Here is a 25,558-nt window from a genome sequence, read left to right as displayed (position 1 = left end):
GTATATCAGAAGTCAATTAGTCTATATCACCTATAGTAGTAGATATCATAGTTATATCAGAAGTAAATCAATTTCAAAACAGATGTATATGAAACATATATCACATAAATATCAGGAGTATATCTGTCAATCATAGTTATATCATAAATAAATCAATAGTATATCAGAAATCAATCAATTATATGTCACCTATAGTAGTAGATATCATAGTTATATTAGAAGTAAATCAATTTCAAACCATATGTATATCAAACATATATCACATATATATCAGGAGTATATCTATCAATCATTAGTATATCAGAAGTAATTTATTGTTGGTTCGAACATGCAGGGTATACTTGTAATTTAGAACGTGGGCCTCCGTTTTTTTGCAAAAAAGATGCTATATTTGAAAAACTCAAACCTTGTTGCTATTTTGCTTATTTTCCTAACTTTTTTGCCATATCTCAAGTTGTCTCTTTTATACATAAACATTTTATATTTATAAATGATTAGTGATTCTATTTAAATTAATAAACAAATTGGTTCTACCAAATTATTTGTAAGGCCTACAAAATCAATTTCAAGCCTTTTACCAATAAAATAATTGTAACACTCGAGTAGAGAGAAGGGGTACAATGATCCATTGTCAAATTATACCATTCTTTTTTTTTTTAAATTCAACATGTAGGGTGAGTAATCGAACTTACAATCTCTTAGTTAGAAATATATGTCAATTACCGTTAAACTATACCTGCTTTGACATGTAATAATATATTTTCAAACATAATAATAAATATAATAGAATGACAGGCAGTTTTTTTTAAATAAATCTTAACAATCTAAATTTATAAATATTAAAAAAATAATATTTATGAAATATTTGGTTGTATGACCCACTGGACACCATTTTCGTAATATTTTGTAATTTTTGGATCAACAAATGGTTTCGTTTCGGTGTTCGTGTTCGGGCCGCCGTGGGGTTTTTTGGGCCATAGTCGAATCCATTAACATTCGTCCCGTAATCGTCTCTAAAATTGGTGGCGAACCCTGTATTTCCCTCTGCAATTTCACCGTTGCTTTGGGAAAACTTTCGTTTGGTAATCTTCAGTTTCACTTTACGATTTTTCTACTGGCTACTCCGTGGTCGATACATAATTGTTCCATAAGTGGTTTCTGTCGTATTCCTGAGATAGCGAAACGACGTGATTGTTTGAATTCGTGTTTTGTAATCGTCTCCTCCTTTTTCCTATTGAGTACTGAGTTATTTTGCTAGAGGCAGAGCCGAGCAGTTCTGTGAATTTTCTTATGGAAGGAACTAACGACCCAACAATGGTGCGTAGTTCAAAGTGGGTGAAGGTTTTAGAGGGTCAAAACGATTGGATTGGCCTGCTTCCGGAGTCTGTTCTTGTCGACATTCTTCCATATTTGCCACAAAGGATGCTGTAAATATGGCGTTGGTTCCCAGATTCAGGAAGCTCTGGACCTTTATTCGTTGCCTCTCCTTCGATCAGTGTGCATTCCACGACCACGACCACGACCACGATTGTGGTGACAATTATTACGATGGTCCAAACTATGATGAGAGATTCTTACGATGGTCCAAACTATGATGAGAGATTCTTAAATCTGATTCGCCATGTCTTGATACTTCATGAACGTACTACAATCGATGAGTTTCACCTCAAATTTGCTTTCAATTTGTTCAATGTTATTCATGATGATCCTGAACATCCTGATTATGCATTTAAGGAGAAACGAATGGCAAGTGAGCTTACTACATGGGTTAAATTTGCTTTGAGGAAACAAGTCAAGGTTCTTGATCTTGATTTGTTGGGATGTGGTTTGCACGAGGGCCCAGTTATGAGTTGCCTAATAGTGTTCTAGTCAGTAACTGTCTCAAGGAGCTCAGTTTGACTGGCTGTGGAATCAAGAAACGAGGGCCCATTCAGCTTAAGTCACTCACAAAGCTATCCCTCGTGGAAATAATGTTAAGTGATAAGATTATGGATGAAATCTGTGAAGGATGCCCAATGCTTGAAGACCTTTCTCTCAATGGTTGCTGTGGTCTTTCTAAGCTGAAGTTGACTAATCCTAATATCAAGAGGTTGAATATTTTCATTGGATGGAGAGATGAAATGGCAAATTCGAGCTTCCATATAAGCTGTCCTAGTGTCAAATCATTAGAAATTTCTGGGTCACTACAGCTTGCACGTTTGAAGCTTTCATCTTCTTTTTCTGATGCTGCCCTTTGTTTTAGCCGCAACTTCAAGTGCGAACGCAGGATATATGGAAGCATCCAAATGCTGCTGTTGAAGGTAGCTGAAGCCAATGTTTTCAGACCATGCACATGGACCACTTTGGTACTTCCTATCTCTATGTTTATGCATGCTTTTAATTTAAGCTTTTTTATTGCAATACTTTGTTTAGAAGGCCTTTGTTTAATAGTTATTTTATCCCATAACTGATAAATTGCAGAAATAAATTAATCAAGGGTGGGTAGATGCCTACAGCATGGAATTTAAACCCATTCCCCAACGTCTCTTTACTTTTTAAGTTTGGCATGACTTTTAAAACAACAGTGGAAAGTGATCTCTTAGCTAATTAAAAGCAACATTTAAAACCACTTATTAAGTTCTTAATTAGTGTTTTTCTTTTCATAAGTACTTAATAGAAAAAATATTTCACCTAGAAACACTACTCTCAATGTCATCTCATCCCCACCTTGACTAAATTACAAAATTTAGGATTCCTAGGTTTCTCCCTGATTCTGTGTCCTGTGGCATTAATGTGAATGATTAGTGACTAACCAAGATCATTAAGTGGGAATATGTTTTGTGGTTGATACCTTATTATTTATATGATATGGGCTGCATGCCAATTCTTTATCTTATGCTTGCCCATATCTCTTTTAACCCTCTTTAATAAACTGTGATTGAGTTCTGGAATGCAGTTGGAATTTGTCAAAACATGTCTTTTTACTATGTTTTATCAATTAACCAATTCCCATTTTTAAAAAAATAATTTTGGTGTGTCTTTAGGTCTTCACCATATGGAACTTGACACATGTGCCAACTCCTGCCACTGGTTGGAAGTCTGTACAGTTCAGACTTCTTTTCACAAAGTGGCACCTGCCTGGAATATGCAGCATTCTCGGGACTTCACGTTGGTTGGAGACACTGACTTTTTACATTTACCCTGGATCCCACTTCACATTCATGGTACAAAAATACTTCACAACATGACAAACATTAGCTAGCTATTTTTACACTGTTTGACTCTGCTACCTCTTTATGCATAATCTGAACTTTGCCTTTTCTGCAACTCTCAGCAGGAGGAAGCAAAGTGGATGGAAGAAGTCACAGAAAGACCCTTTCCTTTGCCTCACAAAGCACCTCAAGTCTGTTATGATATACGGGTACGTGACTGAGCCATATGTGTCTGAGCTTATAGAATTTTTACTGAAAAAGGCCTTGGTCTTGGAGAAAATGGTCATTTCTACTAATAGGACCCTCCGTCGCATTCATCCATACGAGTTTTTAGACGCTGAGAAACAGAAGGCTCATTTAGCTTCTAAGGAACTGCTTGAGTTCTCTCAGAAATTGTTGACCTTAGAAAAAAAACGTTACCAAATGAGTCCTTAATTTCTTCAATTTCTCTTTTAACTTTTAAGGTGTGTTTAATAGGTGTTTTGAACCTTAAAAGCTGGATAACAAATTTCAAGAAATTTTAAATTTTGTGTCAAATAGATCTTTAACCTATTCAACATCTTCAAAATTCATAGGACGGAAAATTAAATCTTGTATTTAATAGAAGCATGAGTAAATAAATTTTCGAATATGTGGGAATTTATTGGACACAAAATAAAAATTTTGGAGACCTATCAAACCTTATAAAATTTAGAGACCTATCGGACACTATGTTGAAAGTTCGGGACGATGTAAAATAACTGAATTAGCCCTTAAGCACTGCCCCTGACGGCTGTGTTCCATACTTCCATTGCAGGTGCGCAGGAATGAGGGGAGGGTTTCTTTGTTAGCTCTTATACTGAAAGCGTAAGAATGAAATAATGGTATAGCAAGGAATAAAATTATGATCCACATGTAGATTTTTTTGTCGTCAACTTGAAAGAGAGACAAAATAAAACATTTGATGAGGATTTATGGGACTGCCTTTTTTTTCTTTTTTTTTATGCTAATGTTTTGATTAAGTCAAATCACTCGATAATCATATGGTTACTGAGTGATGGATTATAGGCCAGCCAAATTTATTTTATAGGAACGTGAGATAGTTATCTCAAGATGCTAGCTAGAGTATCTTAAGGTATTTTAGATGTCTTCTCTGAACCTAGTTTTTTAAGATTCTCACGTCGATGGCATTCTCTCGTTACATTTTCACTCTTTATTCTCTTTTCATCCATTTTTTCCTTTTTTTTTTATTTTACCTGTACAGTTCATATTTTCTACCATAAGAGCATTTCTATCGCCTAGCCCAACGAATTAAAATTGGCCTGTAATTTTTTTTTTGGCACCCAAAAAGATTAATATTTTTGAAAAAGCCTAAATGGTTAAAAATTATCCGAAGAGAATTTAATACTTTTTAATTTGTTAAATCTATTTTTTCATTTTTTAGTACAAAATGTGAGGTGGGATTTGAACCCATGACCTTTTGATTGGGATATATATCTTAACACTGAGTTAAAGTACAATTTATTAGATCGGATTAAAACTAGTAGAAAAAAGAAGAAGAAGAAAATCTTATGCACTCTACTTGAAAATGTTATTTTAATTGAATAAAGAATTAGAGTTTGAATATCCAACCAAGAGAGAGATATTTTCATCTTGAAATATTTATACAAAGAAATTGAAATTAAAAAAAATAGCATAGAAAGTGAAGATTTGCTCCCGCAGGGGAAATAATTTAATAATTCAGAGTAAGCTATTACTACATATTACAAAGGGCTTGAGCCTGCCTGGGCAACAATAAATCTGCCCCTGCTTGTCAATGTCATAAAAAAAAACAACAATTTTTTTGATGTTTTTACAGACTTTATTCAAATATTCATGAAAAAAGTAAAGAAAAAAAAACATAATACATGTACTATAACGAAGCTGTGACGTGAATTTAAACCTTAATATTGTATTGTAGAGGGTGAACAGGATTTTTATCTTCTTCAATCTTTTTTGAGACATCTGCTGCTTCAGCTTCAGTGATCCCGCTACTTGGATCATGTAATTTACAAAGATCAAGATGTTCAGGATCACACCTGGTATTTACAATATTTGTATTTTGATCATCAGGAAGAAGGTTAACAGAATTCAAAGGAAGGTCTCTCACTGCATTTGTAGTTTCAACCAAGTTTATGCCATACACGAGAACACAAACAAAGATGAGCATGATGCTTCCCTTCCACACCGCCATAATCGATAATGAATGTAAATATGATGGAATTTGAAACTACTACAATTTTTTGTTATGACAAAAATTTTGAAATTGTGTGGATATTTATATGTTTTTATAGGCCTTTTTTTGACATGAGTTGGTTCTAACTGCTTCTTTAAAAAGGGTTGAAAAAGTAAACAACCCCAACAGAGAGAAAAAAAAAAAAAAGGATTTGAGATGTGGGGTTAATATTTTTACACATTTTCTATTTTTACATATTTTCTACAATAAGGGCATCGCTATTTCTAGCTCGTGCAACGAATTAGACCTGTAATTTTATTTCATTTTTTAACGGTTAATATTTATGAAAAATACAATATGGTAAAAATTATCCAATGAGATTTTAATGGATTTTAATTCGTTAAATTTGGACTAGTAGACGAAAAGAGAGAAAAAAATCTTATCACACACTCTCTAATTGAGAATGGCATTATAATTTAGATGCATTTATCTTCTAAATGGATAGTAGATTAATAAAACAAATTGATCAACGTTGTCATGAACAAATTAAAATAAAAAATTTTGCAACCATCAATTAACATTATTGAATTATAACTATAGTAATGGATTATCACTACTGGATATCACCTTTAAGAGGATCTTGTTGTATTTGCTTTTTTGATGAGGTTCATATCATGCCAATCATAAGAAAACTAATAAAAATGAACTTGATTTGTCTCCAGATAACCATAATTGATAATGAAAGTAGATATGATAAGGTGTGAATAACCAACTCCTATTAAAAATGATTGATTTTACAGTGTGGGGTTGGCATTTTGCCAGCTCCAATTTGTCTCTATTTTTACATGTCTTGTTTATATTTTCCATAACAAATCATCTTCGTTGTGTTGAATTTAGACCTAAAGCGTTTCTAAATTTTGGATGTTATATTAAAATTGGGAGGCATTTCTGTAATATTCTACCTCACGGCCCACGTGCTGACTGGATGCCGGCCCGGCCCAAGAAGGTAACCTCACGTGCTGACGGGATGACTGCAAAAAAAAAAAAAAAAACATTCAAAATGTTGAGAGTGGGATTTGAACCCACGCCCTTTCGGACCAGAACCTTAATCTGGCGCCTTAGACCAACTCGGCCATCTCAACATTTTGATTATAAATATTATGTAATTTTATTTTATTTTTATTTGTAAAAACATTATGAAACATTCTACGCCTTTCGAGGAGCAAAATTATACCATCAAAATTTTATTTTTCATATTTATAGTTTGAAAAATCAGATATGACAAATTGAAAGGGAAAAGTTTAAAATTTTAAATAGATATATTGTGCCCCTCCTTTGACCCATCCTTGGGTTTTTTTTCATTATTTTCTTTTTTAATGGTTGAGCAAAGACCTAGGATTATCATAATTGTGAGTTCAGATGTTTTGGAGACAAAGTACTATTCTCAAATTATTGATAATAAAAGTAAATACACAGTAATGAGCTGAGATGGTAATAATGACTTAGATTGATGAAAGAAGTTTATAAAACTTAGAAATTTATATTGAGCTAGCTATTTCTTTCCTACATCGTACCTTTTAAGATACCGTCAAATACAAAATCTTTCAATGTGGATTTAAATCATACTATGAAGTCTACCCTCCATATTGAAAGCTATTTTGAGTCGCATAAATGTTGAAAGTACGACCCCAACATTTGTTGTGCTAAAGAAAACAAACAACCCCTAACAAAAGCAAATTTATTTTTGAATTAATGTCAAGTAGTTAGTTTTTAGTAAATATAATAAGGGTTTGTCCCTATTTATAAGTATAATAACATGACACATACATGAGCATGCACAAAGGGATCAAATGCTTTCCATGGAGTAGAGGGCTATAATGGGGATGAATTTGTTCATCCAAAACCTTAGGAGATGAAAAAAGCTACTTTAAAAATTGGTATGTATTTGTAAACGTAAACAATCTTTAAATGGTGCCTAAAATTGATTAGTCAATATTTTTTTTAATGTGATAACCGCTGATATGCAGCCCTCATCTCATCTTAGCCGCAACAATAATCAATGAATCAAAATTTGTGTAAAATGGAATCTCAACAGTAAGTTCCAATTTGGACTGAAGAACTTACCAGCTTCTTCCACAAATGAGATCCATAAGGATAGGCATAGAGTAATCAGTCTGTTCTACGCAACAGAAGCGAAGAGTAGGGACGCGTTTGTTCCCCCAAAGCCAAAGGAGTTCGATAAAGCAACTCTAATCGGCATCTGTCTCGACGAGGTTAAAGGCATGAAGTTCTCGTTAAATATTGGATCTGGTTCCTTGAGATTAAGGGAGGGTGGTGCTACTCCCTGCAACAAAACAACACAAAGCAGCCATTAGTCATGATTCAAATGCCTTAAAGGATACTGCCATTTAATTAGTTTGGCATAACAAGAAATGATGCTAATCCAGAGCTCTGGTAATTATAGATGTCCAAGAAAACAACTATAAGAGAGACTAAAATAAACAACATATTTAGAGGAAATTATTTCATCGTCTGTAAAATTGTCCCTCCCTGTCCAGCAAGTAGCTGGTTTCATGTTCATTTGTTGACATGAAATTGTCCGAGGAATTTCCCTCTTTTGGGGAAGTTTATAATTACTGGCACTACTAGTACGCTCTCGTCATAACCTTCCCCAAATGACAACGTTCCAGTAACTCGAAAAGTTGAAAGAGCAAAATTTGCTTACAGTGTGTATGGCTAAAACAGAAAAAATAGCCTCAACCGCACCAGCTGCTCCAAGAAGATGACCAATTGCACCCTGAAATCCGATTTTCATTTGTGCGTATATGTGGTTAACATTCACAAAAGATAAATTTGTATAAAGATTGCACTAAATGGAGTGGTCGTTGTGTCCATAAAGGTGTGCTCAGAATAGCCATAAGGGTTATAAATGAACCTTTTCCACAAGTGTTGGATAATTTGTAAGAATGATTAACGCCTCCCAGATCATCAGGTATCTTATTAAGTAAAATAACAATCCTTTAGTTTAAATTCAAAATTTTCTCATTAATATATCTCATAAATGCATGGTTTTTAGACAGGTAAATGCTCTTGCTCTGATTACACCATTGTTTCAAAAGGCATTCAGTTTGTAGGTTTTTTTTCCCCTATATTTTCTCAGAAAATAGGTTGGATACCTCTGTCAACTATCATTACATGGTTAATCTAACAATTACAAGACGCACGGACGTCTAGGAAATATAAACAGTGAAATTAGACCAAGAAACCAAATGAAAAATAACATTAAACATAAAAATTACCTTTGTGGAGGAAAAAGCCAAAGCACCTGATAATGCATGGTCAGTGAATACAGATTTTATAGCAGTGGCTTCTACTGCATCACCTAAGTAAAAACCCAGAAACATAGATTACATATATAAAACAACATTGGCACATTTCTCTAGTTACAAAAATCACACCTAGGCAACCTGTAAAAGAATGAAATTTTTACCCAAAGGTGTAGATGTCGCATGTGCATTTAGGTAATCCACTTGGCAGGGATGAAATCCAGACTGCAATTGACCAGAGAGAAAAAAGACAGCATGCATGTTACAAATTCATATCAGACCCAGTGTTTTCAAAGCACTAGGCAAAGGTAAGGGTGAGGCACAACTTTTGGGAGATGTTGAATGCTTTATTGTCTAAATGAAGCTCTCTTTGTAAACTATATTGTTATCATCCCTTTTTTTATTTATTTATGCCAGCCAATTAGAGTGCTTTCTTGCGGGTTCTTAGTTAGTTATGAGGATCTCTTGTCCTCCCCGTTAGCATTCTTTGATTTTCAACGGAAGGTTATTCTTATCAAAAGTAAATAAGTACAATAGAAAAAAGAATGCTCGTATACTAAAATGAAATAAATAAGGAATTAAAAGCCATCATTAATTTTTTAACCTGTTTTAGAGCACATGTCATGGCTAGGGCTGCACCTCTTCCGCTGGCATGTGGTTGAGTAATGTGATGGGCATCACCTAAAGAGAATCATTATTTTTAAAACCATACAACACTTTTAAGACATTGCCCCTAGAAAAATCTACAATGTTGAGCAGACTCAGCACATTGAAATTAAATAAAACCTGAAGTCCCATAGCCACGGACTTCCGCATATATTCTAGCTCCACGTTTTAAGGCATGGTCAAGTTCCTATATAAGAAATGGATCACTAACCTTATAGCAAAGAAAACTCAATCAAACAATAGAATAAAGGAAGTGAAACTAAAACATAAAGTTGTCAGATTAAGTATAGTATTCCAACTGACCTCCAGCACCATGACACCAGAACCTTCCCCTATACTGAGAATGAGGGTTAGAAGGAGAGGGGCAGAAGTGAGAGTAAGAAAAGATTGGATATAAAAATAAAAAATAACCAATAAAATGTACGCACACAAACCCATCTCGACCACAATCAAAAGGGCGAGAAGCATCTTGGGGAGCTGAATTGTACTTTGTACACAAAGCCCTTGATCTGAAAATAACAAAATCAATAAAATATGATCAGAACTCTAAAAGTAGTCATATAAAGCAAAAATAGTTTAGTCCAAAGGCCTAAGATTCGGTATTTTAATCACCTGCAAAATCCTGCTATTGATAAAGCATCAATGCTAGACTCTGTACCTCCAGCCACCATGACGTCAGAGTCTCCAAACTGAATCATCCGAACAGCATCACCAATAGAGTGCGCTCCAGTTGCACAAGCTGTCACTGCAGCATGGTTTGGACCCTATAAGGCCACATTAGACAGCTTCAATTGAAAGATAGTGTTAAGAAGTTCTACAAACTATATTAAAAGGCCGAGTTTATTATAATTCAACAGACAGAAACAGAGAAATGTATGAGCACTTGCTAATAACACTGACACTTTCATGTTGATATTGTGTAATATCTGGCCTGATATCAGCCTAAGTTTCCCATTTGTACTAAAAACATCACATATTCTAAAATCTAAACTAAATTGAACCAAGATATCTGATGCAACCTAGCATCTAAGAGATAGAACTCCAATAACTCTCAACAAAAGTGTTTATTGTGATTCAAGAAGTCTTGCAAAGACAAGAGATTAACTCTCATTTTATAGAGGTTGTTAACCCACTAAGTAAACCAATTATTAACAAAATAACCAACTAACGACCCAACTGCTAAAACCAATTAACAACTAGAAACTAATTAACAAACTCAACTACAACTACAAGTTTACCCCTAATCACACTGCACCAGTATCTCACTTTGATTCAGCTTCATACTCATGATTTAAGAAATATTGAATACTAAATAGCTACAAACAAGGATCTCTCTAAAATTTTCAGACATGGACAACTAGCATCATGAATTGAAGTACAGCATAAGTGTCCTGAATCCTGATTAATCTCATAGCACAGCAACTTAATAATCTTAGAATCTACTGCACCTGAAATCCATATTTCATGCTCACATGACCAGAGGCCATGTTGATTAATATCCGCGGGATAAAAAATGGACTAAGGCGACGTAGTTTCTGCAAAAAAAAAGAAAAGAAAAATAGAAAATCCACATTCAAGTTAATTGTGTATTCTTCAATTTTATATTGAAAACCCCCAATATGAGCAGGGAGAGAGAAATTATGTTCTCTTTGTATATATTTGAGTGCAATAAACTCATAAACTAACCTTGTCACAAATTAGTTGTGCTGCATCTAACACATCACTGATGCTTCCAATTCCGCCACCAATAGAGACTCCCTGGCGTTTTCAAGTTAAACATTGATATTTTCCTGAATAATCAAGGGAAAAATGTTATGGATATCAATATATAAAGAATCATACTGTCTTTTCCTTCTGTTCCTGCAAAGATGGCACCCAATTTGCATCTTTTAAGGCTTCATCAGCAGCACATAAAGCATAGCCTATAAACCTTGCAATTGAACGGTGCTCCTGATAATTCCAATAATCTTTAACATGATTATTTAAAAATAATTTTCCAATGCTGATATCTCCAACGCTCAGAAAATCAATAGTATAATAGAGAATGATACAAAAAAATGGCAGGTACAGAGAGAAGAGGAATTTGTCTTGCAACTCATATCTTAAAGGTCTTTACCATCCTACGAAGCACAAAGAGAGAATGGAATTTCCACCTAAGGACCACAAATAACTTAACTATAGCAACATGTCAACAGGACCTTTTTATCAATTAGTGGGTTTACTTCACCCACGAGGATTTTAATATTTCATACACCATAATCAATCAGGTTACATCAGTCGGGATGGTATATCTTAAAAGCTAAGATGATCAGCCAGTATAGTATATTAGTTATGTATACAAATTACAGAGTAAATATGCTACTGCCAAAACTTTGAGCAGTAGCTGGAGAAGTACCTGCTACTCCTATCAAAGATGTTCGCAAAAATCATCTCAAGAATCTGTTAAGGAACTACACAACTAATAATTTTCACTAATTCAGATACCACATTGAATAACCAGATCTTGCCTAGCAAAAGCTATATGTCAACCTTCCAGCAGATCAGACCATCACGCCATATCCTATGTTCAAGGTAAAATAGATGAGCAGAAAAACTCAACCCATGTAAAAGGTAGTGATCAACGCACATTTTGTTTCAGATAATAGCTAATTCACAAAGTAAAGAGAACCCGGAGGTCAATAAGGAAGTTCCTCTTTGACCTTAGAATTAAGCCACAATTCCTCGTTAAATTCACCAGGCTTTGTACCACAAGGGACAACTGCAGCGACTTTCGATGCCAATTGGTCGAATGTGTACAACCGTGTTTCTGGATCAAAAGCACTCATTTGGATATCTTCTGGGGATAACTCCCTAATCCCACATCTCCCTTCTACTAGACGCTTCCAAGTAGATTCTACACCACAACCAAGTGGAGTCACCATTCCTAAGCCTGAAATGGAATGTCAAATATGTAAGAGACGGTAAGGTACAAAATATATGCATATACATTAACAAATATTACAAACTACTCCAACACAACCATAAGAGAAATATAAGGGAAAATTGATTCTTGCTGCCTATCAGCAAAGTGGCAGCCAGAACAAACTATTTGAAATTGAGATAAATAGACAAAAAATCAAAAAAGTTCAACCGACTACGACCATAGAAATAGCTGCTCTCTCGGTGAAACGCTGAAGTTTGCAGAAAACGCGACTGTTAATCAAGCTCGACTCTATTGGAAGCTGCAAATTTCCTTTGAAAACCATGATAAGCGTGCTTAGTATATTACTGATTTAATAAGGAGAGTATTTACCAGTAACAACTACTCTTCGAGTACGAACAACAGGCGGGGGATCAAAAGCTTCACTCGCCGAAGAAGATGAAGAAGAAACATGGCGACCGAGTCGGAAACGAGATTTGAAAATTAAGCGACGGAGAGAAGGAAGTACCATCGCCGCTTAATAAACAGCTTCACTGTGGATTGCTTCAAAGATGGTGGAAGTTCGAGTTCGAACTTCGAAGGAAGGAGCTATGGAGGCTGGCACTGCCAGTGCACCACTTCAATTCTTTTTTTTTTTTTTTCCCTTCCTATGGGCTAAAATGCTAAATCATGCAAAATAGACCAGCGAAATAGATTAAATAGTATTTTTGAAACATTTTGAAAGGTAATTGAAACTTAAAAAAAAAACGGTATTTTTTAAATGAGGTATTTTAACATAATTTAACTTTTCCCGGTCATTCCCCGCAGGGGTGAGCATATGTTGGCGGAGTCGGTTTTTTGCCGAAACTGACTAGGTTCTATTTGTCGAAAATCGATAAACAGCAGCACTGTTTTTTGGTTTATCGGTTCGATCGGTCGGTTTTTTCGTTCGCTTTTTAAATCCATAGTGAAAAATTGGAACCTCAAATCTATGGGAAGAACCGAACAATAAGATGGAGAACAAGGGGTCGGGGGAGTTCCGACTACTGTAAAGGGGAGTAAGAGGCGGAGGGCACGACGGCGGTGGATGAAGGTGAAGCGGCACAAGTGGCGACACTGCGAGAAGGGGGAGAAGGAAAGATCGTGGGCGGGCCGCGCACGAAGATGGAGAATAAATTTTAAGTAGTATTTAGTTTTTAGGGCTCCAGTTTGTATAATATTAAGATACTTGAAATAATATAATATTAAAATACTTAAAATAATATAATACTCGATTAACTGTACATTCTTTAAATTAAATTAAAATTTTGCCCAAAAAAATGATATTATCTATTCACTTCATGAATCATCTCATCCCTCTGACAATCGCCTCATCGACTGTATTTCAATGCCAAAGAAACTCGTAAATTATCAAATATTAAATGGATAACAACCATGAATTCAACCTCTAGAAGCTAAAACATGAATTCCAATCTTTTAAGAGAACTGTCTGTATTAATATCTCGTTGAAGTCTGACAATTGAACAAGTGCCGGAGAATCCATTCAGAAACAACCATACACCATTTCCAACCTCCTTATTTGCGCAACGTACTTCTGTAGACTACATCCCTGTTTGAATTCCGGGTTGTCTAGTATAACACAATAAACCACAACTTGTATACAGTATTATAGTACATGTTTGACTGTTAAATGTTCTTCAATCTACAAGGCATTGCATGTTTCAAGGGTGGATTTGGCAAGCCACAACAAGCCGGGATCGTTTCGCTTCAGTACAAGAAATGTCTCTGTCTTGCCGATTTCGTCCAGCAGTACATCTTCAATGAATCCTATCAAGAAGAGGATCTCCAATGCAGCTGCATTTAGAAACAGAGAAGAATCGGTACCACGGATCGTAGTAATTTAAAGTAAAATTCTTAGTTGGATTTCTTTCTTTTGTTGCTTTGAGTATAATGGATATGGATGCATACAAAACTAACCTTTATAGTTTGCAACATTCTTCTGGATGGTGGGATTAGCCTGCAATGCTTCGTTTATTAGCTCCAGGGAACAAATTTAGTTCAAAAAGAATGAGAGAATAGTGCATGAAAGGGAGTGAAAGAGAGGAGGAAGGATAATAGACTTGCCTTGCGAAGCTTTCTGTATTTCATTTCATCGGGGTGTTCAATCAGATTCCTGAAGAAGGGAGGAATTTCAATCAACGATGCATTATTGAAGATTAAATCATAATGACCAGTTGCAAAAAAATAGCAGAGGTAGCAGTCATAATAAGAACAAGCGGACAAGTATATCCACCAGAACTGAGACTTGAGAGCACAAGTGGAAAGGAATCCTAGAACTTACCTAACAATCTTGAACAGAGTTTGAAAAACTGCTGAAGATTCAGAAGGTTTAACTTCAGCTAGCAGCTTTGCAATAGCCTCACGCAATCGATTGCAAACAAGAGAAACAGAGTCTTGAATTCTTTGAATTTCTTGATCATCAGGATCAGGCTCGTCCACAAGCAGTTTAGATAATTTCACCTGCTGTACCAAATTTTCATCAGGGTCAGGCTCTATCTGCATAGGTTCATCTCCTTGAGAAGTATCGTGCTTTCTACAATTTACGCTTAAAAGGGTTTGATCTGTCACTAAGTCAGATTCTAGACAATTGGCCTCATTGTGTTCAGTAGCATTTCCACAACCCAACGTGTTCTGTTTCTCTCCCAAGTCATCTGGATCAGGTTCAACAGCCATTATTTGGCAACTGTTGCCATCCAGGTTTTGCATTTCTCGAGAGAACTGGTCTGGACCAGTTATTTTACCGTTTGAAGAGCTGCCCATATCATCAGGATCTGGTTCTCCAGACAAATTTGAGTCTTCCAGCAATCTACTGTTAGTAGGAGGCAAAGGCTGCACTTCCTTGTTGCTCAACTCTGTTTGAACTATTATGCTCCTATTGGATCTTGGTTTACATTCAGATTCTAAAATTCTGCTCCCTGTAGAATCATCAGGATCAGGCTCGAACACGTTTTTATAATTAGAATTGTTGTCGGGATCAGGCTCAAGCTTATTTTCATAATTAGCACTGTCATCAGGATCAGGCTCCAGCTTGTTTTGGTAATTAGAACTGTCGTCAGGATCAGGTTCACGATGAGAATTTTTCAGGGCTTTGTTCAGACTATGAAATGGCACTTTTGCTTCCTCCTTGCAGTTCAAGGGATCTAATCGGCTCGGAATCAAATCACAATGATCTGGCTCTCCACTTACTTTAGACACTCCACTGAAATCAGAAGTGTCTGTCAAACGGTGATAAGCAGCAGCAACCGAAGAAGCACGAGCATTAACAAGCTGATGCGACATACTTCCACCAAGCTTCTGTGGAACACTGATGTCATCTTGGACATTGTAGATTTCTTCTTCATGATGTCGGGAATGCTTAATTCCAGTCAACGTGTGGCCTTGTGATCTTGTCCAGTCTAAAGAGGCAGCCTCCTCATTAAGCTAAGAAATATCAAATTAAAAGAACAGATTAATTGAGGAATAATGATGAACTCAGTGGGAATTGTCAATATGGACATAAATGAGAAGAAATTCATAATCAAAAAAAATTATTACCTGCTTGTCCAAAGCATAGAAGTTGGCATCATGCTCTGAATAGACCATGTGTGCCTAGTTATAAATCACATTTAGGTTTAGAGATTCATTCGAGAATAATTTACAATGTATTAGTCTTCTGCATGCATAAAAAACAGAACAAAAAGAGCTCACAAGTTCATGGAGTAATGTTTTCTTAATGCTTTCGTATTTTCTGAAGCCCTTCAGGTCATCTGTACGAAGTCGCAGGGATATCTCCTCTCCACAGTTCTGATCAGAAACTATAGTCAACAATAAAATTTGGAGAATAATATTCTAAAATTTTCCACCACATTAAAGTAGACATACCTTATTAAAGCCAAGAAGACATTTAGGGCTCACACCAACATAGCCAACGGGGGCCATCTCAGTCATAATTCCCACGCGCCAATGGTGCTAAAAAAAAGACCAATCATTAGGTTATTTATAACTAATCACATATTAAATACAGATTTAGACATTCCTTTACCTTGTTCATAATTGCGACAATTCCAGGATCAGCAGCAAGCATATGCATTCTTTTCAAAGCTTCTGAAGCTGGAGGGTTCAACTATAGCCAATGAAAGAATGAGCCATTCAACACCAGTCACCAGTTAAAGATATGTAGATTATTGTAATTCTCAACAGCAAAAGGAAAGCTTAAAAGAAATACAGATCAAAACAAATATTTACGAGTAAACCTATATCCATTTTAAAGGACATAAGCCCTGCAAAATGCAATCCTGCTGGCGATATTTATTCATGCAATATAAAATCATTAAATAACACTGAAGAGCACCTCAATTCCAGGAATTTGAAGTGTCCGAAATTCACAAAATACATAAGGTCCTTCTGGTAGTTTCAACAAGGCCTGAGACTTATTTGACATTCGTTGTTTCAGTCTCTTCTCTTCTTCATCAAATCCAGCAATTCTTTCATTTTTCTTTGCATTTTTCAAAACTTCGTCTACCTCATTCTTAGACACTCCCATCATTCTGATAGGCTTGTTGTCCTGAAGCAGTCAAAGCTGTGAGTCAGTAACCTAACAGTACTATAATGGTTTCCAGTAACTTTGGAAGTGAAAGAAACAGTTCTTGGAATGTAACTGGACCAGCAGAGAAAAAAATTGTTCCATACAGATTGAAACATCAAACTTTATATTCAGAACTTCATGTGCATCACAAGTGCCTGCTATAACTGGTAGTGCATCAAATTAAAAACCAACATGTGGCTGTGGCACACGAACTAAATCAAATCAGCTTTATAAAATAAGTTAATGAATTGTACCTTAAAATTTGAGATCTTTTCCAAATCCAAGTATCCATCTTCATCAGAAAAAGGATGTAACATTTTAGAGCTTTTGCTGGAAATTTGTGGGACTATGAGTCGCATAGTATCTGCTTTAACTTCAGTTAATTTTAGCAGCTTTTGACCGAGGTCCCTAAGAGTAGAATCTGAACTGATTTCCACCATATACTTCGTTCCCCTCCATGAGACGGGTATACTATATATGCTGTTGACATGTTGCTGCTCCATGTTCTCCTGCAATAGATAACAAGCTTTTATTAGGACACCCGGTATCCTTCGCATTAAAAATTAAGATTTCCAAAACTGCAGCTGCTCGTGCTCATATTCATGAGAACCTGGTAGTATGAGATAAATATTTAAACTGATAACATTAGTTTGCACAAAAACCAAAATGGATTTTGTGAAGATCTCAGAAGGAAACTTCATGTCATTCCCACCAGCTGAAAACTGTTTGCCGGTAGGAATCTTTCATGGTGCTGCCAATAAACAGTTCGCTAATAAATTCAGACTGCAGCAAATATGGTTGCTATAAACGATCCAACAAACTAGAGGCAATTGAATCTAAAGTAAAGCACACAGCCAAGACTATTAAATCACCCCCTTAACCCAAAAGCCTAAGCCCATGGATTACAGTAAATTTAAGTCATATTCTTAACAAAGATTATAATATACAAATTCCGAACGCTGAGCTATTAGATAATTGAAGAGATATTAGTTAAGGAAGTTCCTCATTGATTTATCCCGACGCTACTTATACAAAAATAACCGAAAGTAAATCTTCCTCCCCCTATGCGAAGCGGAGTAAAATACGATAGCTCTCTTTCTTCGATTACCGATGATCTCGTGAAAAAAAATTGACAATTAAGCCTCTGATATCCTTAACAGCTGAACAATCAGATCGTTTCCAAAGCAAATGGCGCCCAGCTACGAAGAATACAGTTTCCACAAAACCGAAAATCAATTGAATTCCGTTCAAGCATAACGAAATCAAGCCACGGTCTCGAAATTTATGCTAGGAAAATCGAAACCCAGATTAGAGATCCGTGGATAACTTACCAGAAGTTGGCCTGTCTTCTCCAGCGCGGAAGGAATTCTCGATATGTACCCAAAAACTGCTTCGATGGAGAAAAGATCGCAGAGATTTATAAGCGTTGAAGGATGAAAATGGAGCTCCCACTTTCTTTTACAGTGCAGAGGGCGGCAATTTCATCGATGGACATTGGAAGGCGAATGACGACGACGACGCCCATTTTTACGGTGGTTCCAAGATTACGTGTGTGCTGGCGTATGATCCCAAGGAATGTACCAGAAATTTTTATCATAAATAAAAATATTTTTCTTTTAAAAAAAAAAAATTTTTTCTGAAAAATTAAAAATATTTTTTTCTTGATTTGAAGTTTGAACACGTTTTGTATTTTTGATTTTTTAAATATTTTAGTCCCTCAAGTTTGTCATATTTTAATTTGGAAATCCTACATTAAATGGTTTATTTATTTATTTTTCATCACATAAAAATAAAAACAAACATACCAATTCATGAAAAAATGTTGTATTGAGTATTTTTATGTTTGAGTTTAAGCATCTCTTTGTATATTTAGTTGATTGAATTTTGTAAGATCGGTTGATCAACAATTTTCAAAATTGTTCTGGGAAGATATAAATAATAAATGTAGTGTTTTTAAATATTGAAATTTTTAAGTAAAAAATAATAGGGGTAAAATGGAACTTTCCTCTTTTTGTTGTTTTTTTATGAAAAGAAAAGGTATCACTAAAATCAAAACAAAAATCTATAGCTTTGCTTTTTATAGGATTATTGATAAAGATTACTCAGTTAAAAACCTATGTTCCATTAGAACTCTTCCACTCTAATTATTTTTGATAGATTCTTTTAGTGGAAGAACAATAAATTTTAATACATTTAAAATAAAATTAAGAAATAAATTAATAATTAAACAAAATTGTTATTAATAATTGAGAATTTTACATGGTATTTATATAAAAAGCAATTATTATGACTTTTTCAACCATTTTCCAACCTAAAAAAAATTCATTTTTGTTTTTATTGTATTTTTTTTTCCAAAGATGTTGACTGTAACAAAAGTGGGCAGTGGGAACGTAATTGACCAAAAATATTATATTTTAGAACATCTACTTTGGGGTCCAATCTTTCAACCATATACAATCTAGAATTTCTTCTGTAAGAAATTATAATTATGAGTTGAGTAAGTTTTAACTAGGAGCAATGAAAAATCAGAACTACGGTAAGAAACCAATGTGGATATAGAATTTTTACAGAATAAGTGCTTTTTTTCCCTTAGAAATCAACATATTTATATTTATACAAATAAAATTTTCTTTTTATATATATTTTTTAAGACTAATTCACCATTTTTAAAAGTTAAACATCTATCCCCGAAAACGACACAACATTTTTTATTAACAAGATAGAACATAAAATAATTATTAAACATATTTATGTTTTATTTAAAAATTTAGAAACAAAATCAATAAAAAGAAAATGGAAAAAGAAAACAAGCTTTAATCTTAAAAAGAGAAATTATTAAATTGAATTGAGTTAAGGTCCAAATTATTGAAGGGAGTAACACAAAACAATATCGAAATAGCTTAAAATTTAGGCTATGAAGAAGATATAACTAAAAAAAAATTTAGGATCAAAATTAATCACCATGGACTTTTTTTTTTTCTTTTTTAATGAAATTTGCAGCCACGAAATGACCCATACGAACCACATGCAATTTATTCAAAACTTAAATTAAGAAAATAAAAAAAGAGAGAGAAAAAAAATCACATTGGGGTTTAATTCAATATCATCATCACCAATAAAAAACCAACCACAAATAACATTTTTTTCCTCCCCACTTAATTTTCTAATTTAAGATACGATCTAAAAACAAAAATTTAATTAACTAGCTCGATGCGCACGTCGATCCGCAGGGCATGCACATGTTCTTATGCATCTGTCACTCGATCCCCTTCACGAAGCCATTCTGCTGACAAAAACCAAAAGAAGAAGAAGAAACCAAGACACACACGAATCACGATAATAAAATTGCGAATTTAAAAACAAAAAACAATATTAAGACATTTAATTTTCTTTTTTCTTTTTTAACGATTTGAACGGATCAGTGGAGTGATTCCTCAGTGGCCGAGTATGGAGAGGTTATTGCCGAGTTCTTCCTCGGAGGCGGGAGCCTGGTCCGATTCCTCGGCCTCTTTTAGAATCTTGCCGGCCGCCGATAGAGACAGGGGAATGTTGTTGACGATCTTGTAGGTGTCGTCGAAATCGTCGTCTCCGACGATGTCGTTTTCCTCCCTGCATTGGTCGCCTTTGTCCTGCTGATCCGATTTGCAGTCGTCGAGGGCGGCGCCGGAGTTGGAGGAGTGCCGGACGGTGTGGATGTCGTCGCCGTAGTCGGAATCGGAGGCCGCGGCTCCGGCGAAGAGGAAACAGAGGAGGATTGTTCCGAGGCAGAGAAGAGCCGCCCGTCTGAAAACAGCCATATTATGGATCGTGCGGGGAATAAGGGTGAGGATCGTTAGAGTTTGGTATTTGGGTGAAATTCCGAGGCTGATGCTGCTGCTAATGGGATTCAAGGGCGCTGTGGCTACCCAATATTTATATTCATATCGTGATCGCGAAACCCGTTTTTGGTTTAACATTCGCCGATGGATTCATTTGTTTGTTTAATTAATTAATTGTTTTAATTTGTTTTTTTCGTTGAGGAGGTTGTGTTGAATTGAGCTGGTCTTAAGGCAGGATATTGTGCATGCGTGTCAACCGCCAAATGGTGAAACCTGGCTTCGATTGTGTGACCAGAGAAATTAATTCACTGAAGTTATTAATATAATGTATGGTTAAATTACATTTTTGTCACGGTTCTGTACCTTTAGGTGTGGCCTATTTTAGTATCGATTTTGGTCCCGACCTTTGTGATAACTTTTTTTTTTTAAAATATTGTCATAATTTTATATTAAATGATCATTAGTATTGGGATTTTTAAAATGAGGACTCAAAACAGTCACTTTTTTTAGAGTATGAAGATCAAAATTGATGTTTAAATGAAGACTTAAAATACAATAATCTGAAAATAGATAAAAGTTAAAAGTAAAATAATCTCATTTTAACCTATAATAATTAATAATTATAATTCTGAAAGAAAAAACCTTCACATTTTGAAAATATGATTTATTTATAATAATTAAAATTAACGAATGATGATACTTGACCAACTATTAAGTTACTGATATATTTCACGTTGATTATATTTCAATTTGATCATTTATATAATTGGACCAACTATATCAAATGCAAGCGGCAAACAATCCATTTCAAAATTTCTTAATCAATTTGGATAACTCAACTGATTAAAGTATATATCTCCAACCAAATGTGAGTTCAAATCCCCACTCTACAGGTTTTCATATTTCTCACCTTTTACCTTTCAAATTTGAATTCAAACCCATAACAATTTTCAAATGATATGACTAAAACCCATCCCACTAATGATTTATTTGTATTTGAAGTATTTCCTCAAAAGAAACACAATTCCAACAATATCGTTCACAATGAAAAGAACACTACAAAATTGATACCAGTCTTCACAGCTAAAAGAATGCCTGATTCCAACTGACATCTTGGGTCCTCTCAGAGTACAATATGGTAGATGCTGCTATCATGCTGGGTGTGCGGATGGGAGATGTGCATTCCGTACCCTCCTGTGCCAAACTCTTCATATTTCCTTCTGAAGGAGACAGGAGTCTAAGAACCTGTTCTGCGGCAACGATCTGTTTATCGCGCAGGCCATCGTCATGCATTAATTCCCTGAAATGATAAACAAACCAAATTACGCAACAATATGTGAACTGAAACTTGTTTGTTCTGATAAAATGGTTAGATAATGTTTTGTTCTTTAATGGAGACGAAAGTTGGCATCAAGAAAATGTGGTTGTGGTGTTGGTGCAAAATCCTGTTTACTTGAGCATTGATTGTAGTCTTCCTGGAGTGCATTCTTGAAACAGTGCCTCTGGAATAACAGGTGAATTCAAGAGAATATTGGGAAGGGAGATGAATGATACATTCGCCTTGCATCGAATCAACCATTCTGTTAATAAATGAGCTCTGTAAGCAACTATACAAGGTAACCGAGCAAGCTGCAACTCCATGGCGACTGTTCCAGAAGTACATAATGCAACCTTACTGGCCTGCAAGTAGTTTGGTGTTAGGAGATAAAATTTTCACAAAAGTTTCATTGCATTAATGGACAAAAAGGAAACTTAAAATCCACCACAAGATCATAAAGAATGTGAATGGAGACTTGAATACACCTCAAAAGGAACATAATTTCCATTTATGAGAAAGCAAGTTTTCATTGAGAAAGATGAAAGAAATAATGGAAACATATGTTACTACAGATTATTCAGATAACAATGATTTCAACAGCAGCAATAGTAGTCAGCCATAAAATTAACCCCAATAAGCATGACTTGAGGGATCGGAACAGATAATTCTGCATATAATAGTTGCTGCAGTGCACAAGCGTGGATATTCTTAAAATATGGCAAAAGTTGGGAGTTTAGAGTTGCACCAAAAAACAAAAACACCTCAAAATCATTTGACCTTCCTATCACCCTCAAGACAAAAGACTACCTCATCGTAGAGACAAAAGGCCATGAAATTATCTACTCTAATAGATTGCAAGAGGTTTTGAGATTTAAACACAAGTGCATCTTGGTTTGATTTATGGTATCATAATCGTTATATGCAAGCATTGAGGTTCAAGTTTGCATAGGTGGGAGTAGGGAGTGGGAGTAGGGAGTGGGAATCTTTGCTTTGAGTTCTATAACAAAAAACCAATAATTTTTCTAATATTAGTTCCATAGTTAGTAGACTGAAAGGACTTACACTGAATGCATCATATTTTGCTTGTGGTGATCCTCCTGCAACCAATCTGGCAGGCACAGGCCACTTATGAAGGACTCCACTAATATAGTCTTGAACATGCTGATTTGGAGCAACATGGATGACTGTTATCAGTTCTGGGAAGGATTCTTTCAATAACTCCATCGTACTTGCATAGATTGGAACCATTCTGCTGACTTCCTGTAATCTACTTCCGGGAAGCAAGGAGATGATTGTCGCATCTTCAAAAACAAAATTCCCTCAAATAATCACTTGGAATTTTGAACCGTTTGGTACAAAAACCAGATTTTAAGCATCATCTTTAACAAATATATAAATTTTACAAAATGTAAGAATTTATAGAAGTAGAGCACACATACATGAACAAACAACTTATGACTACAGAGTGAGTATATATCTTTTTAAGGTTTTACTCAATAAATTTAGGTTAAAAATTTTGAAAAAGTACTAATGATGGGATATCATGAGACTACAAGCTTAAACTGCTAAAGAATGAGAAAACTGTTTACTACAAATTAAAACTGTTTGAACAGAATATTCAAGTAGTTTGGGACAGCCATATTTACCAGCAGGAATGCCATTTCTAATTAGAAAATCTTTGCAATTTCCCTGTATTTTCAGCTCCTGCAATGAGGCATCCTTTCCCTAAATCACAATGCATTAGTGTGTCATACGTTAAACAGAATCAATTAGAGTAAGATAAAAAGAGCAGGAATGCAGCCCACTTCTACAAGAATATAATTCAAAGAGGATAATTTTGTACACTCTGCAGGAACCAGAATTAAGACATAAGACATAACTAACCACATTCAATTGTAACGTATCCTCCAGAATGGGGTGCCCCACAAAGGTCGCTGCCAATCCATTTGATTTGCAAACTTCATCTTCATTTGGAAGTATGCATAAAATGTGGTCAACCAATTCAATGAGTCCTTTGAGCCTTTTTTCCCCCCCTTTCCAAGCCCAGAATGATGGTGCTACGTAATGGAAATGTACCGGACCATCCAATTTCTCATGTCTGTATCTAGCTGCAAAACCACCCCCATTGTTCCCATGCGGTTCAAATTGTATAAGCAAGTAACAAAACTCAACAGTCTCCAAGATGCTTGTGCAAATTACCACGTATCTGCTTTAGGAGACGAAAAGAGAACCCTTTAGAGTCCACTGTTACAACGACGTGTGGTTGAAACATAATAGCAGCCTCAACTGTCATTTTAAGATTTTCCTGGTATTACCAAAAATTCACATTAAAAAAGTGCAGGCCAAGAAACGGCATTCATATAAAGCCAAGCTTACAAATTAATAAGCAATCATTCTTATTGTTGATTTGCACATATACTTAGTTGGAAATAACCCATGGAACCTTTGAAGACAAAATGAGATAGTGAAAATGATTTACGAAAGCTCATCAAATTCTTGGGATCTACTTAGCGTGCTATCTCCAAGCTTTTCATAATTGTAATATTTTTCGTTCATCATTGAAGTAGTTCTTAAGCTCTTTTAACATACTTCCCCTTTTTACTTTTGTATTTTTCATAATTTCTGATTAAACTTCTTGTCACCTTTTGTATGAGAAAGATAAGCAATTAAACTAAATATATTATGTACTGTATTACTCACTCTAATCTTCTTTAGATGGGGAAATAGCTCCCATATTCCCATTACTGCAATATCCTCCATGGGGAATAGAGACTTCAATCCTTTCTTGGACATCATGGGGCTGAAACGACACAGAGGTGAATGGGAAATTAATAAAAAGAAAATCAGTGATTGCCTAGAAAGACTTCAACTAAAACGAAATTAATAATTGTACAGCATTTCAACAGACAGCGTTCAAAACACTGAAGAGACTAAAATGGCAAAAATCTCAATAATTCGCTGCTTCAACCATAAAAATTCACAATGTGAACCCACAAGAATATGATTACAAGTCGAGACTAAAACTACTACTGGCATTTAATACGAACATCAATGACCCAAGTCTAAGTATATGAAAAGGAGAGAGAGAAATTTCCTATGAATAGACGATTCTGACAATTTACTAAAGTAACAGCTTACCCTCCGACGCCGGAGAAACGAACAGGAACAGGAGACAGCGTCCTCAAAGATGTCATGAGACGAGAACCGATGGTGTCTCCTGAGACTTCTCCGGCGACAATGAAAACCCTCAATTCGCCGTGTTTTGCAGCCATCTCGACGGCATTAGCAGCTATTCTAGAGTTCGAAGCGTACCTTTTCATATCGTTGAGAAAACTCCGCATCACTCGCCATCGTTCTGAGCAGAGCTTCCCGTACATCCATAACATCGACGGTACAGAAAAACACCGCCGCTGATCAGCGTTTGTTTCCCGCGAAACCGTTTGCGGTGATGTAAAGCGGCAAATGACCTTACACACGAATCCGGTTGACTTGGTCAATCGGACGGAAGGTCCTATAGCTAGG

At 35.4% G+C, this 25,558-nt stretch overlaps 3 protein-coding genes, 1 non-coding gene and 1 pseudogene across 9 annotated transcripts; 1 reads left to right on the top strand and 4 right to left on the bottom strand.

Moving 5' to 3' along the window:
• Nucleotides 1–941: 941 nt before the first annotated feature.
• Nucleotides 942–5,486, top strand: LOC111017965 (putative F-box/LRR-repeat protein At3g18150; annotated as a pseudogene). Its single transcript, XR_015789246.1, has 4 exons — nt 942–2,345; nt 3,024–3,203; nt 3,317–3,400; nt 3,988–5,486. The product of XR_015789246.1 is annotated as a putative F-box/LRR-repeat protein At3g18150 (transcript).
• Nucleotides 5,487–6,446: 960 nt separating this feature from the next.
• Nucleotides 6,447–6,527, bottom strand: TRNAL-AAG (transfer RNA leucine (anticodon AAG)). The gene has a single exon. It is a non-coding gene; the product is annotated as a tRNA-Leu (tRNA).
• A 386-nt stretch (nt 6,528–6,913) lies between these two features.
• On the bottom strand, nt 6,914–12,979 carry LOC111018117 (Beta-ketoacyl synthase). Of its 3 annotated transcripts, XR_015789315.1 has the most exons (15): nt 12,670–12,976; nt 12,077–12,306; nt 11,220–11,327; nt 11,064–11,135; nt 10,826–10,912; nt 9,990–10,141; nt 9,806–9,886; nt 9,681–9,714; nt 9,498–9,564; nt 9,316–9,392; nt 8,876–8,936; nt 8,685–8,767; nt 8,111–8,182; nt 7,510–7,729; nt 6,914–7,108 (listed from the first exon to the last, which is right to left on the bottom strand). XR_015789315.1 is itself a non-coding variant. In XM_022294073.2 (14 exons), the coding sequence occupies exons 1-14, from the start codon at nt 12,806–12,808 to the stop codon at nt 7,565–7,567; spliced, it is 1,419 nt and encodes a 472-aa protein (XP_022149765.1). In that variant the 5' UTR covers nt 12,809–12,979; the 3' UTR covers nt 7,299–7,564. The 3 variants fall into 3 exon arrangements, 2 of the variants coding, with proteins under 2 accessions (XP_022149765.1, XP_022149764.1); XM_022294073.2 differs by lacking the exon at nt 6,914–7,108 and having other exon boundaries at nt 7,299–7,729; nt 8,685–8,758; nt 12,670–12,979; XM_022294072.2 differs by lacking the exon at nt 6,914–7,108 and having other exon boundaries at nt 7,299–7,729.
• A 759-nt stretch (nt 12,980–13,738) lies between these two features.
• LOC111018052 (zinc metalloproteinase-like protein) lies at nt 13,739–18,468 on the bottom strand. Of its 2 annotated transcripts, XM_088120778.1 has the most exons (12): nt 18,232–18,468; nt 18,009–18,099; nt 17,155–17,409; nt 16,667–16,879; nt 16,358–16,438; nt 16,198–16,284; nt 16,024–16,119; nt 15,871–15,924; nt 14,618–15,756; nt 14,401–14,449; nt 14,254–14,293; nt 13,739–14,130 (listed from the first exon to the last, which is right to left on the bottom strand). In XM_088120778.1, exons 3-12 carry the CDS (start codon nt 17,401–17,403, stop codon nt 13,979–13,981), a joined length of 2,160 nt encoding a protein of 719 aa, XP_087976904.1. In that variant the 5' UTR covers nt 17,404–17,409; nt 18,009–18,099; nt 18,232–18,468; the 3' UTR covers nt 13,739–13,978. The 2 variants fall into 2 exon arrangements, with proteins under 2 accessions (XP_087976904.1, XP_022149685.1); XM_022293993.2 differs by lacking the exon at nt 18,009–18,099.
• A 3,210-nt stretch (nt 18,469–21,678) lies between these two features.
• LPXB (lipid-A-disaccharide synthase B) lies at nt 21,679–25,553 on the bottom strand. 2 transcript variants are annotated; one of them, XM_022294061.2, is made up of 8 exons: nt 25,349–25,553; nt 24,737–24,836; nt 24,236–24,341; nt 23,921–24,144; nt 23,683–23,761; nt 23,099–23,337; nt 22,172–22,398; nt 21,679–22,018 (listed from the first exon to the last, which is right to left on the bottom strand). In XM_022294061.2, the coding sequence occupies exons 1-8, from the start codon at nt 25,420–25,422 to the stop codon at nt 21,802–21,804; spliced, it is 1,266 nt and encodes a 421-aa protein (XP_022149753.1). In that variant the 5' UTR covers nt 25,423–25,553; the 3' UTR covers nt 21,679–21,801. The 2 variants fall into 2 exon arrangements, with proteins under 2 accessions (XP_022149753.1, XP_022149752.1); XM_022294060.2 differs by having other exon boundaries at nt 25,175–25,552.
• Nucleotides 25,554–25,558: the final 5 nt, after the last annotated feature.

The sequence above is a fragment of the Momordica charantia genome (assembly GCF_013281855.1).
Source record: "Momordica charantia cultivar OHB3-1 chromosome 2 unlocalized genomic scaffold, Mcharantia_2.0 BLBB01000002.1, whole genome shotgun sequence".
NCBI lineage: Eukaryota > Viridiplantae > Streptophyta > Magnoliopsida > Cucurbitales > Cucurbitaceae > Momordica > Momordica charantia.
This window is presented reverse-complemented; position numbering and strand designations above follow the sequence as displayed.

Bases quoted from the DNA above. Each gene is read 5' to 3' on its own strand.
- LOC111018117 (XM_022294072.2), bottom strand. From the start codon at position 12,808: ATGGTACTTCCTTCTCTCCGTCGCTTAATTTTCAAATCTCGTTTCCGA. The intron at 12,307-12,669 runs GTAAATACTCTC...ATTCCATTTCAG, and splicing joins TCGAAGAGTAGTTGTTACTG to GCTTAGGAATGGTGACTCCA. The intron at 9,393-9,497 runs GTTTTATTTAAT...GATTCTCTTTAG, and splicing joins CCGTGGCTATGGGACTTCAG to GTGATGCCCATCACATTACT.
- LOC111018052 (XM_088120778.1), bottom strand. From the start codon at position 17,403: ATGGAGCAGCAACATGTCAACAGCATATATAGTATACCCGTCTCATGG. The intron at 16,285-16,357 runs GTAAAGGAATGT...TCTTTTTTTTAG, and splicing joins TTGTCGCAATTATGAACAAG to CACCATTGGCGCGTGGGAAT. The intron at 15,925-16,023 runs GTGAGCTCTTTT...ATTTATAACTAG, and splicing joins AAACATTACTCCATGAACTT to GCACACATGGTCTATTCAGA.
- LPXB (XM_022294060.2), bottom strand. From the start codon at position 25,422: ATGTTATGGATGTACGGGAAGCTCTGCTCAGAACGATGGCGAGTGATG. The intron at 24,342-24,736 runs GTGAGTAATACA...TGGTAATACCAG, and splicing joins CCCATCTAAAGAAGATTAGA to GAAAATCTTAAAATGACAGT. The intron at 24,145-24,235 runs GTAATTTGCACA...GTGGTTTTGCAG, and splicing joins TCTCCTAAAGCAGATACGTG to CTAGATACAGACATGAGAAA.